The sequence below is a fragment of the Archocentrus centrarchus genome, chromosome 17 (assembly GCF_007364275.1).
Source record: "Archocentrus centrarchus isolate MPI-CPG fArcCen1 chromosome 17, fArcCen1, whole genome shotgun sequence".
NCBI lineage: Eukaryota > Metazoa > Chordata > Actinopteri > Cichliformes > Cichlidae > Archocentrus > Archocentrus centrarchus.
The window spans coordinates 17260159-17273061 of NC_044362.1; the positions used below are offsets into that span (position 1 = coordinate 17260159).

Here is a 12903-nt window from a genome sequence, read left to right on the forward strand (position 1 = left end):
TTTAGTCTGTTTTGGATATCCTGTGGTCACAAAACTGGACAAATAAGGTCGAGCTGCCCTGATGGCGACCCGATTTTTGGATCGATCAGCCTTATTGCAGTAACATCCACCCTGCGTGTGTCCTGCGGGTACGTCTGGGTCGGTATTACACCAATAAGAATAAAAAACCTGCGGTTTCTATGAAAGGCTGAAGCTGCAGGTTGCTGTGTCTTCTTGGCTGCATGGGGAGAAAGTGGGGGGTGGGTGGGGGGGATTAGATGACACCGCCTTGCGTTGATGACGCTTGCCATCGGGAGACATTTGGACAGCCTATGTAACCCACATAGCGAGCAACAAATGGTGCGTCTGTCTGTGTCGGAGATGTAGCTGATGTTGGAGTTGGGAAGATGTTTCCGCCGTCAGCGTTGCTTTAACGCGCTACTGCAGACCCTGCAGCTGGAGGACGAACAGCGCGGTAACATCTGTTGATCGGATTGGAAACGTTACAGGCATTACGATGAGCCGCCGCGTTCCGACTTGCAGGTAGGTAGCGAGAGTGGCTGTGCAGGGAATGATCCCAACCACACGAACCTCCACAGAGCCGTGGAGGTGCACATAAAGGGCAGGGGCTCTTGGTGTTTATCCGATGCGGGTTTGGTGGAGCTATTGGTATGCAGATGGAGACTTTTAGAGGTTCCCAGGGACCTGCTGCTGCTGCTGCTGCTGCTGCAGCATCCGCACTTCTCCTGCGTTATTTTCTGCATAATTGCAGGCTTGCTCTCATCAATGGCGGGGGTGATGTGATATTCAGCCATCGGCTTTCCGCTTCTGATGCTTGAATGCACCATTTCCAGAAAGGAAAAAAAAAAAACATGTCCTCACATCTCAGCACTGCAGCTTCCTCCAAGCTGAAGATGTTTGGCTGCAGGCACACTGGCTTAACTCGATCCCACTTGTTGGTACCATATGTCACAATCACTTCTCTGGAGGTGTCAGACGAGACCTCAGCCCAGTCGCCTATGTTTAGTCATGCACATGTTAATGTCAGGAAGTCCCAATCTGGTCTGCCTCTGCAGGGAGTGGACAAAATAATATAAACACCTCGTGGAAAAAGACCTAAAGCGACTTGATTACAAGCGCAGCTACACATGTGGTCGCTATCATGATAGGTGCTGATTAGCAGCATTTGTCAGATTTGAAAACTAAAATAAAATTTAAAAATAAAGTGGGGCGGGGGATCGGGATGTGGGTGCGACTCACATAATTAACTGCTCCAGAGAGGCCAAATTATATGCAGGTGCATTGGTGGGAAAAAGGAAAGCAATATCAAAGGGAAGAGTCTTAAAAAAAACCCCACAGGGTTTATAAATGAATGTAGCTCTTTTTTCTTTTTTTTTAAAAAAAATCACTTATTTGGTCATGATCAGAGGTGGGAAGTAGCAATGTACACTTCGTTACGTTAAGTAGAACTTAGAACCATCTGTACTTGAGTATTTATTTTTCTGACAACTTTTTACTTTTACTCCCTACATTTGAACACATACCTGTTCTTTCTGCTCCTTACATTTTCAAAACAGGGAAGTTTTTATTGCCCATCACTGCGCTGTCAAACCAATTTGAACCTAAATAGAGGAAACAGTAACGCACAAAATACAGTCTTACTGGCGTATCAATCACCGGGACTTATCGCATACAGAGATGAAAGAGGCCAAAACATGTAATTTGTGCATCATTTATAGCGCTTGGTTGTGGTTAAAGTGGACCGGAAGGATCCGGAACATCGTTTTTGGTGGAGACGTCCGTAAGTTTTAGTCAGGGTACTTCAGCGTGTAGCTAGAGTTACAGATGAGGAGCGAGCGTAAAGGGATTAATGTGTTTTAAGTGGAAGGTAATTTCAAATGCAACGTTTCTAACAGCTCAACAAATATCAGCAATCACACAATCTGTTTGTCTGCAGCTTAGCGCACAGTGTGTCTGTGAGCTAAAGGTCCAGCTGCTGTTTCTCGTTGAGAAAAGAGAAGTTCACCCAGAGATGGAGAAAGATGTCAGAAAGAGAGGACAGGAGAGGAAGCAGAGAGGTTATATTTAAAGGAAAGGACAGGTCAGTGGCATTTGAGAAACTGGAAATTTATACCTTACATATAATGTTCTCATTTTTAAATCAAATATTTGATCTTTAGAAAATGTGGAGTTATGTTTTTTTCATATTGTGAAACATCCTGCAAGGTATACTAACTTTGTATTATTCAAATACTGGGCGATTTAGTGCAGGATAGTTCAGCAGTTCAGTGCTGAGGTGTATTTACAGTGATGGGCTGGTGCACGGAGGCTGTGGTGTTCATGGTCAGTGTTCGGTTACATCAAGTGTAGCACAGATAAAGTTGAATTTAAGCTGAAATTCATTCACTGAATTCCACCTTTATACAAACTGCATACTGTCTGGTGTAAAGACAGTATAAACAGTACACGGTCAGTGTAGGGGATGGAAATCAGCCAGGATAGCTTGTGAAACAGGTCAGCTGATCACAGCCCGTAAAGTAAAAAAAAAAAAAAAGCTTGTATTCCCATGTCTGTTATTAGTTATTCTAGTTATTACTTATTATTCTAGTATTATAGCATGAGGTTCTGTTAGCCTTGTGCAAAAATAGCTGGTAGAAATGTCCTCCAAAGGGCCAGTTTTTACTTTCTTACTTTGAGTACATTTCAGAACCTCTACTTTTTTTTAAGCACAAATATCTGTACTTCTACTTAAGTAAAAAATGTCTTTTGCCACCTCTGGTCATGATATATTACAGATTAGAAAAAAAATTGAAGGTTAAATTTTGTTCTGTTGACCTATCAGCTGATGAATATTTATAATAAAACAGTAAAACTAGATCAACAGCAAAACAGAAATCAAGTTTAAACAAAATGAAATCAAAGTGATCTACATGTATTAAAATTGCAGTGGTTGCCAACCTGGGGACTGGGAGGTTTTTAATTTTTCCCATGATTAATGTGAGAGATTAATGGGATAGGAAAGAAGAAGAAATGTTAAAGGGCACCTAAAATCCTCTGTTTCAGCTCCAAATTTTTATCCTTGGATTCTGCTAGAGTGGCTTTGCATGGTTCATAATAATCCTTATTTATCATACTCAGGGCCACACAGTTCATCTGCTGTCTGAAACAAGCAGTTTTAACCTTCAACCACCCCTTTAAGCCAGCTATCTTCTGATTTGTTGCCCCTTGCAAACAGAAGGTTTAAGCAGCAGGTGGGTGTGGTTTGGTGAATTTAATATGAAGTTTCTTTGACAGTGTACAGAGCCAAGATTATGAAAACTGTCTGAAGCCTGAGCTTTTGGCTCTGCTGACCTCATCGTTTGAAATTTCTGCCGTGTTTAATACAAGGAAAGAACAGATTAAGCGGTATTGGAGGGCAAAATCAAGCTCATGTCACATGCAATTTTGGGATACTACTTCATTTTTAGTCAAGGCAGACCTAATTTCCATATGTCCTAATCCACATTTCCACCAGTGGCTGCAGCTGATATTCAGGTTCAAGTAAAAGCTGTAGATTTATTGTGCCTACACGATTAAAGAGCCGAGCTGTCGGTCTCACAGCAGAGAGCCGGTCAGAGCAGCCCATGCTGTACATGTGTTGTGTTTATCAGCCTTCAGCATGAGTGACATCTCACAGGTGTTTTACAGCTGAAGCTCTCCTCTGAGGAAAGCTGGTTGCACCTTCATATCGCTTCCTCCCAGAGTCCCTACCCACTCGTTTGCCTCTGACACACATTTACTGTCATGGCTGGCTTCACCGTGAGCCATTAAATGCTGTCAGGAGCCTTTTCTTTCTTAGCCGCTTTGGCGGCCAATCTGCTTAAGAATATCTGTCCACTCATGCACGTGCTCACAGTTTTGTTTCCTGCTTGTCAGATGGCCTGAAAACACGACATATTACAAATCCTTCTTGTGCTCCAGCTACTGTAGCCACATTGTAGATTTTCACATCTGCTCAGTGTGGCCATCTGTGTTTGTCGTGGAGTTAGTTAGGTAGCACTATCATTTTAATCTGCAGCTTTGGGATGAGAAGACCTGGCTGGAGCTGCTTACCCGTGCTGGTCACATGCCATATGTTTGCCCAGTCGCATGAAGGCTGTAGCAACTGCACTCTTCTCCCTCCAGCCCAACCATTCTAACCGGTTTCACCGGCTTATCGTGGCTTTAGCATCTGTGCAGTAAATTTAGGGCATTGCTGTTTGCTTGTCTGTCCGGTGGTTTAAACCAGTAAACGCAAGCTGTGACTTTTAGTTATTTGTGTGCTGTGCTGTGATACCATCGCCACGATGAGGCTGAGGTCCAGGAGTAGAGAAAGAATGGAGAGACTAAGAGGGGAAAAGGTAGGAAAATAAAAAGGGTTTACTTTGAAATGAAGGCTGGACTTAATTGTTTAGTCTGTGCTCCATATTTCGTGCTATCTTCACTAAAAACTGGACAATGCAAACATGTTTGGGAATGCTAAAAAAGCAGACTAATGCTGATTGTGCCAGACAAATGTAGAGACAAAAAAAGTGGTTTTCTTTCTAAAACCTAATCTCTTTTTTGCAGGTGAAATTTGAGGAGATTGAAATGATTCCAAAGTCCGGAAAATCTCCAGCAGACTCACGGAAATCTGCCGGCATCCATGAGTTTGCAGCTCTTGCCAGATCCTCCTTGAATGGTGATGGCCTTTCTAACGTTAGCCTTGTTACCCTCTGATTATATGTCGTGAATTTAAACACGAAACCTTGACCTTTATCTCTCCCCGTCCAGGTATCTCTCAGGCAGTGAGAGACCACATGACAAAACCCACCTCGCTGGCTCAGGGCCGGGTCGCTCACCTCATCGAATGGAAAGGTTGGCCTAAACCTGCAGCTCCTCCGCTGACCGCCCACTCCCAGTTCAGCTCCTACTGCAATCTGACTGAAGGGGAGAAGGAGGCTCGCTTTGCTGCAGGTACTCGCTTCTTTGACCTTTTGACCCTTAGCCAGCAGAATGTTTTATATTCAGATTAAAATGCCATGCGAAACACACATGCAGTGCAACTACCTGTATTTTTTTTGTGTGTGTGTGCGTGTGGGCGTGGGTATCCCCTCACTCCAGCGTCATCTTCTGGCTTTCTCCCACCTTCTGTCATGCATCTAATCCCCTAAACCTCCTGCATGTTAGCGGTTTGCGCCGCCCACCGTTGTGTCTCCTGGGTGACGACTTGTCTTGGCAGCAGATGGTGGCCTATTAGACACTCTCCCCAATCACTTTACTGCCCACCAATGGTACAGCAGGTCCTGTTGTTTTGCTGTGACTCATCATCTGTGGCACCAGTGCCACCGGCGTGGATTGATCGAGGGAGAAAGAGAGAGAGGGACTGAGACGCTGCTGTGTGCATCTCACAGCAAAGCCTGGGAACCTAAACAATTAGCTGTTTTATAATTATAATAATATAAAATTGAATTAAATTATTTTTTGTAATGAATTGTTTTAGTCACTTTGTTTTAGTTTCTTTGTTTTGGATCATTTTTGTATTTTGGACAAAATGAGCTGTTTGAAGATGTAACCCTAGGATTTCTGATATAAGGCTCTTCTTTTAAGACTCACAGTGGCACATTAGTGGTAGAGATGATTCAGATAATGTCACACTTAGGTAAGTTAGCAAAGAAGAGGAGGACAGAAATTCAGTTCTACTTTCTTGACAGGGCCACTCATGTCAAAATTTCGTGGTGTAGTAATTGATACTTGGTGGTACAGTTGTGTTGTGGGACCTCGCTGCCCTTCCACATGCATGAATGAAAGGGCAGTGGCAGAAGCAGCAAGAATCCTGTCCACGTATATGAAATTGATTAAGTTAGAAACAGCATGGGTTGCAAAGGGGCTTGCAGTATAAGTTGAACCAAACCATTAGCTGGTGCCGGCTGGCACTGAGATCACCTGATTGGCCGGGACTGTGCTGAGCTTCATTTCATCACCAGAATATTCACTGGCATCACTTTGTTTGATATATTAATTGATTCCTATCCTTCATAAGATGTTGCAAAATAAATCTCGGAATAAAAAGACAGGTGATTTGCTTTTTTTCTCAAAGTAATGCAGATACACAGTTTTGCGTTTGAATCTCTCACATGCAGCCATTTCATCATCTTAATCTAGGACTCCACTGCATTAATTTGTTGGACCTGTTTTTCTGCTAGGAGTGGCCGAGCAGTTTGCCATTGCTGAGGCTAAGCTGCGTGCGTGGGCATCTATAGATGATGATGGGGAAGATTCCGATGAAAACTCCCACACCAACAGACTGACTCACACCTTATCCAGCCAGAACTCAGGTATCCAACTTTGCCACTATTATGCATCATTGTCCCATCCTGTCACCTTATCAGTCCATCCACTTCCAAGTCTTCTGACTACTTCTTCCTCCTTCAGATGCCACCATCTACAGTTCCACCTCTGGAGCACCACCGCAGTCTGGGGTCGACAGCACTGAGGCACCGCCATCCGACAGACCTCTGAGCTCCCACAACAGCAGCCTGTCCTGTGGCAGGCTAGCAACTCAAAATGTCCCACAGTCATCACAAACCAACTCGCCCACTTTACCCAGCGACTGCATGAGTACATGCCTAGAGGAGGAAGAGGAGAGGCTGGATAGCCTCGAGGAGCAGCCGGCTCCTTTGCAGGAGCAGCGCAGTGAAGTCTGCATCTACAACAAGCCCGAGTGGAGGCCGAGGTGCAGGAGCAGCAGGTTTGACTCTTGCTACTCCACTTCTCACTCCGAGTCTCCTGGAGAGGAGGACGAGGAAGACGAGGAGGAGGAGGAAGGCAGCGTGTTTCACGAGGTTCGAGTGTGGCACTGCAGCCCCAGGAGCTTTTTCTCAGACCGGGCATCGTCTGGGGTGGCGTCATTCGATGAGGAAGAAGAAGAGAGAGAAGCAGGAGAGGAAAAGAAAGAGTATTTGATGTGATGTGTCGTCCACCCTTTTGTCCCTTTGAGTCTGTGTTGATTCTGGATATTCTGCTTAAACTGTGAACCTCTCTCCTCCTCTTCCTCCTCCTCCACTCGCTGTCGTCTGTCTCTCATCCTCCAGGCTGTTCATACTGATCCTGCTCCACTGTTTATCGCTGCTGTAAACAGTATATATGTTGGAGAGTTCAATCAGAATGTAATGCTGTTGTTCACTAAGTTTTGTACATTTTTTTTTGTGAACAGTCATGTGTTGCTGTTGGTTTTCTATGGCTATTTTCTAGTGTCGTTTCCTCTGGGTCACGCTGTGTCACGTGGGTTGGGCTCTGTTTGATATTGAATGCCTGAATGTCTTGCATATATAAATATGAGTTTTTGAAAGAAGATTCTTTGTCTTTTTTTTTTTTTCCTCCACAATCCAAAAAACACAAGGAAGATACACAACTGCTTGTTTATCCTTTAAATGCAGTTTTTTTTCTTTAAATTTAATCATTCACTCATGTACAAAAACAAGTTCATGTCCTCTGAAAAATAACAATGGCTGTTGATTTCAAATGCATAATTCTCCTATGTACAATAGCATGTGCGTAACTCTTTCATATATACAAAGCATATACAGGCCAGTGCCATATAAAGGGAGATACTACAGACTTATTGCTTAACTAGATACGCTGCGAACGAGCTTGTACACTCTCTAAGTTTAACTCCTTTATAATTAATCTTATATGGCGAGCACTACTTCACATTTCTATATGCAAACAAAAAAAGTTAAGACATGAATAAATTTGCACAGATGCCTGCTAGGACAAAAAAAAAAAAGGAGGGGCTGGTTGGTGTCCTGCGGCGCAATCACAGAAGACTGAAATATGGCCCAAAATCGTTCAATGAAGCGAAAATACTTACACTCATTTGAAGGTCGTAACAAGGACTCACACACGCTTGTAGCTCTACAACAGTTTTTGGACATGTGGGTGTAACGGGCTTCATACAGTAGTTACATTTCTCAACGCTGCATTGGAGGCCAGGCTGGATTAAATGTCATAAAGACACGTGTAACATATGATGTGTAATATCTACAGGCCACATACGGTACAGTATATGTGTGTATTACATGTATAGGTGTGTATGTGTGTGTGTGTGTGTTCTCTGTACAACAGCCGGTATCTTCCTGTAACTCTGAGCCCGAGTGTTGTTCCTTCATCATGCTAGACACGAACGTAGAGGCAGTTCAGTCTGCATTGCCCTTATTAAGCCAAACAAGGCTAGATGTGCATTAAATTATAGTCATGGTAATTACAATGTGCTTTACTGTTATTTAGAGCCCTGTGCTAAGCTTGGTGGACATTTGGAAGCTGCCTTTGTCAGTGTGTTTATAGTTCTGATACAACCAACTGAAAAAAAAAATACTTATAATGTGCTGCAGCATGGAACTCTGACAGGACAGCAGGGTGTAGTAAATAATGTAGTCTGAACCTTTACTGCATTAATGTAAATTTATTGCCTATCAACCCACACATAAAACAACACCACTATACGTCTTAACATTACGACCCTCGGATATATAAACCCACTGCTAGTGAATAGGTAGTTGTTTGAAGTCATACTGTCATGTGCTCATTAGAAGTGTTCTTTTGTTCTTCTGTGCTTTCTTCATAGTTTTATTTTCCCCTCTCTGTCCTTGTAATGTCTGGCATCATGTTTACAGGATTTTACTTTGGCACAAAGACTCAAACTCATGAGTCTGAACCAGATTTGAGTGTGGCAAAGAAAGTTACACACAAACACACACACACACACACACACACACACACGCACGCAAAAGATAAAGCTGGTGGTGTTCTGTGTTTTTACTGTCAACAAATCCCAGAAAAAAAGACCAAACTAGCACCAGCTCATCTTAACTGACAAAAGCATGAACCTGTGGTGTTGGCAGTAGGTTAGTAGGTCTGGAATCTTAACGAACCACTGCTGGACATGATTCTCCATTACAATAGAGGCAGGTGCTGTAGTTTCCACCACACACTTCTGAATCTATCTAAAGCGGCAACAGAATTTCATGATTATTTACTACGTTTTTGTAATGTTACCTAAAAATAAGCTGCTTTATAAAACTATTTTGCACTGTTTCATGGTTAGTCATATTGCCCTGTCATCTAAATGTATATTAATCCACAGCTGAAAAAAATCCTAAACAAATGCACTAAAATGACCTAATAATAATAATACTGGGAAGCAGTTTATGTGGTTTTGTATCACACTACTAGTTCAGGCAGCCTCTGCATATGGTGTCTGTTATTGTTGGGTTTTATCACTTTATTCTTTAAAATTATTGGTAATTTCACCTTAAATATAAAAAATGTTAAATATTGGTATCTATATAACATAAAATATTCTGGTATCAATCAAGTACCTTGTTTTATGTTGTATCTAAATGCCAGCTGTTACCCTTCTAGACATCCAACTAAATATGGGTATTTAGGGTACACTATATGGACAAAAGCACTGGGCCACCTACATGTTATACCTACAGGAGCTGCTTAGCCACGGAAACGCATACCATGAACATCAATTATGTGGTCGCTCATCTGGCTCACGATTCATCACATTTCACCGGTCACTGCCCGTAAAACGACAAATGCAATCTTGAGCACAATTTTGGTGAAGTCCATTTATTTTCACAAAAATCTGACTAATCCTGTAGGTGGAGTAGCAATTTTTGTGAGCTGTCAATGGGCAGGCAGATGCCAGATGTGTTGCCATGAGCTAAATTGTTGCCCCCTGATGACAAGTGTTGTAAAGAGGGTTCTCCATAGAGAACAACCTTCTCAGTCCCAAATCGCCACACACACTGTCTCCTGATCAGGACCCTGAAGTACTACATCTGAAAGCACTCTGTCAACATGCAGTCATGTGAGACGTGTAACCTGCTGAAGAAGCTTGTTGCGGATGGAAGAAGTTTGTAAATTGTGTCTAACATTGTAAGACATTGTATTTTAATCCAAACTATTTTTTTTTAAACCAAACCATTTTGTTGCTTAAAACCAACAAAACACAGACAGAAAAAGATGTTCAACACTAAAAGAAAATCAAAGTGAAAAAATAGCAGTCACAGTCCTCATGCTCTTTATTGGTGACTTGCCATCCATCCTTATCCTACAAAATTGCATTGAAAAATGATGCTAAATGGGTATTTGTGCATTAAAATAAGATGAGAAAGAGGACCCTAATTTCTGTGTGCATCCAATGTGACTGGACTTAAATGATAAGTATGTTTCCATCTTTAAGGGATTTGTGCTAGTGCAGTTTAGTGCTGCCTTTTGTAGAAAGCAGCTGCAGTGTGAAATAGCACATTGACCAACTCCCTCAAAACACAGCCGTGGAGGGACTGAGAGATGCCCTGTGCTCTGCCACCATAGAGATAAAGTCTCCCAAGCAAGAGAACACATCTCAAAAGGGGCAGACTGGCCTTTTGGAAGATGGACAAAAGCAGCAAGTGAGGCAGCTCTGAGAAGACCTCAAACAAAAAACTGAGCTCTCTGAAAGCACCAAATCAAAAAACAGAGGTCTCACAGTAAGGCTTATGCTTATCATGCTTAAACCCTTGACCTCTGTAATCACTTAGACAAGAAGCTGAGAAGGAGGAGACGAACACTTGTGATGCTCTAGAAGAGAGGTTCAAAGAGGAGATGGCAGGCCAAGACGGATTATGGAGGAGGAAAGTGCAGGAGGTGAAAAGGGAGGAGAGGAACACTGATCAATGAATTGGAGGAGTGGGAGAGGAAGAGGAAGGCAAAAGAAAGAAGAAAAGAGGTCAACCTCCTCATTTCCAACTACAACCAGCTTCAAGCTGACTGTTGGACTCAGATGCTAGCAATATATTTCAGACTATGACACAGTTTAGCAGAGTGTATAATTTAAAAAAAGAAACAAAATAAAGGTTTTTTTATCCAGGAGCTAGCATTTAACAAAAGAAGTAGAAGTAGATGGAAAAGAAACCTCAAGAAAAACAAGAAGATGACAAAGAGAAGAGAAAAAAATTTGAAAAGGAAGAAAGAGAAGGGACTGACAGAAATGAGGTAAAAGAAAAGATGAAAAGAAAGACAAAGTAACCTAAACATGTTACTTGAGCAAATGATCAGTTTTGCTTGGTGGCAATCATACTGAGATTTTAAGGTCAATATAAAAATAATTTACTCTTAGCAAACATGGAAAAACAAAACAAAACAATGTTCAGTAAAACTGAGATTTTAGCACAGACCAGCTATAGCGGCATCTGGGCAAATTTAAGCTGCAAATAAATCCTAATGTAAATATTGTTTTCAGGAATTCTCCAACAGTTTGCTGGACTCACAAATTTCACTTAGAAAGAAAAAAGACTCAGGAAGACCAAGGAAGTGATCTTCATTCAGTACATTGTTCTTTGCTAGAACTTCACTCCTACATTACTCACAATACAACCCAGCCTCCAACAATTTTCTGAGGGATTTGGGTGTGTTATGCTAATTAATTCTAACCTCATCCCTCTCTATTTTCCTTTTTTTTAAAACAATAAACAACTTTTAATAAATATACTCCCCAAGACATATACTCAGACATTCTATCTTCAACAGTATAGAAAGAGCTAGAACCCAGCTGATAGCTCTGTTGTGTAGATTGACTCTCTCACAGATATCAGTACTGACATTACAGAAGGTAAAAAGGATGGATGCAGCTTCCTTGTCAGAATACTGAAGCCAACCTGAAAGCGCCTTAAACCTGCATTCTTTTTAAAGGCCAGCAGGGGGCGACTCCTCTGGTGGCAATAAGACCACAGGAGTATAGTCAAGAAGTCTATGGAAAAGTGACCCTTAGCTGTCTTGCTCAGCAACCTCAGAAAAATAAACTTTTTGACTCTTTGGGGTCAATCACTAGTTTCAGATTATACAAAATAAAATATGAAGCTCTTTTCATAATTATGGTCATTATTAAGAGTCAGAAAAGCGGTATCCTGGGTCTGCTTACTGGCCAACAACTTATCATTGAGCATGCTGTGTTCTTGGTTTCACATGGATGGATAAACCAATGTAGAAATGGTGTGATTAAAGCATTTGAATTGTGGATTTGACTCCACTGTCTTCAGCAGATGTAGCAGAGCCACATATACTGATATTTGCATTTTATACCCTGTAAAACAAAACAAAAAAATCATATGGACTCTTTGAATATGATCTCAAATCAGAATGTGCTACTTTTGGTCTTTCCAAGAGATCAGTTGCCGGTATTAGAAATGTAAAAGAAAACCAGCTTTGTCCTTTAAACATAGATTTGCTCACTCTCACTCGCTCACTCTCACACCACAACAACGTTAGAAACACGAGTATCCAGGCTGGAGGTGAGTGGGACCCCAACAAATGTAAGAAACGCCAACATTCATGAGACAGTATGGATCTGATCATTCTGACTGATCCTCAGTGTGGGCTGTGCTACCCTCCCCCCCAGGTTCTGATTGGCCCTCGTTTAGAGACAGACCCTCCTCTTGCTCCATTTCATCTGGCTCAGGAGTTTGGGTGGGGGGATCATAGTCACAGGCCAGCTCTGATTCCTCAGTGTGGGAGGGGCTGCAGTCAAAAGTAAACTCCGATTGATCCTCTGTGAATGAGGGGCTTTCCTGGAGCGGCAACTCTGACGACGGATCTGTGATGTCGCCAGGGCTGGCTTCAAACTGCACATTTGTTTCGTCCGAAAAGTTGACGGGGATCTCTTTGTACTGGAGATCTGGCTGATCCTCTACATTTGGAGGGTTGGGTTCCCGTGGCAAAGAGAGCCCCCTGTGGCGGATACACAACTTGTGAAGTTCAGTTACCTCGGATACATTTGTGGTGTTCCCACTGTCACGGAAACTGGCCAGCGGAGGGCGCACTTTCACTCCAGTAACCGTCACTGAGCCTTCAATGGCCTTACGCAGCTAGAGACGCAGC

At 42.4% G+C, this 12903-nt stretch overlaps 2 protein-coding genes across 3 annotated transcripts in view; one reads left to right on the top strand and one right to left on the bottom strand.

The window, feature by feature from the left end:
- Positions 1–314: 314 nt before the first annotated feature.
- Positions 315–7330, top strand: fam131aa (family with sequence similarity 131 member Aa). Of its 2 annotated transcripts, none has more exons than XM_030752373.1 (5): positions 315–522; positions 4567–4678; positions 4771–4953; positions 6183–6314; positions 6412–7330. In XM_030752373.1, exons 2-5 carry the CDS (start codon positions 4588–4590, stop codon positions 6945–6947), a joined length of 942 nt encoding a protein of 313 aa, XP_030608233.1. In that variant the 5' UTR covers positions 315–522; positions 4567–4587; the 3' UTR covers positions 6948–7330. The 2 variants fall into 2 exon arrangements, with proteins under 2 accessions (XP_030608233.1, XP_030608232.1); XM_030752372.1 differs by lacking the exon at positions 315–522 and adding an exon at positions 4162–4358.
- Positions 7331–11008: 3678 nt separating this feature from the next.
- The window catches only part of clcn2a (chloride channel, voltage-sensitive 2a), a 62019-nt gene continuing 60124 nt past the window's right edge, over positions 11009–12903 (bottom strand). Inside the window, exon 25 of the mRNA XM_030751617.1 lies at positions 11009–12890. Within this exon, the coding sequence (XP_030607477.1) occupies positions 12378–12890 (513 nt within the window). The 3' untranslated portion in view covers positions 11009–12377. The remainder of the gene's footprint in view (positions 12891–12903) is intronic.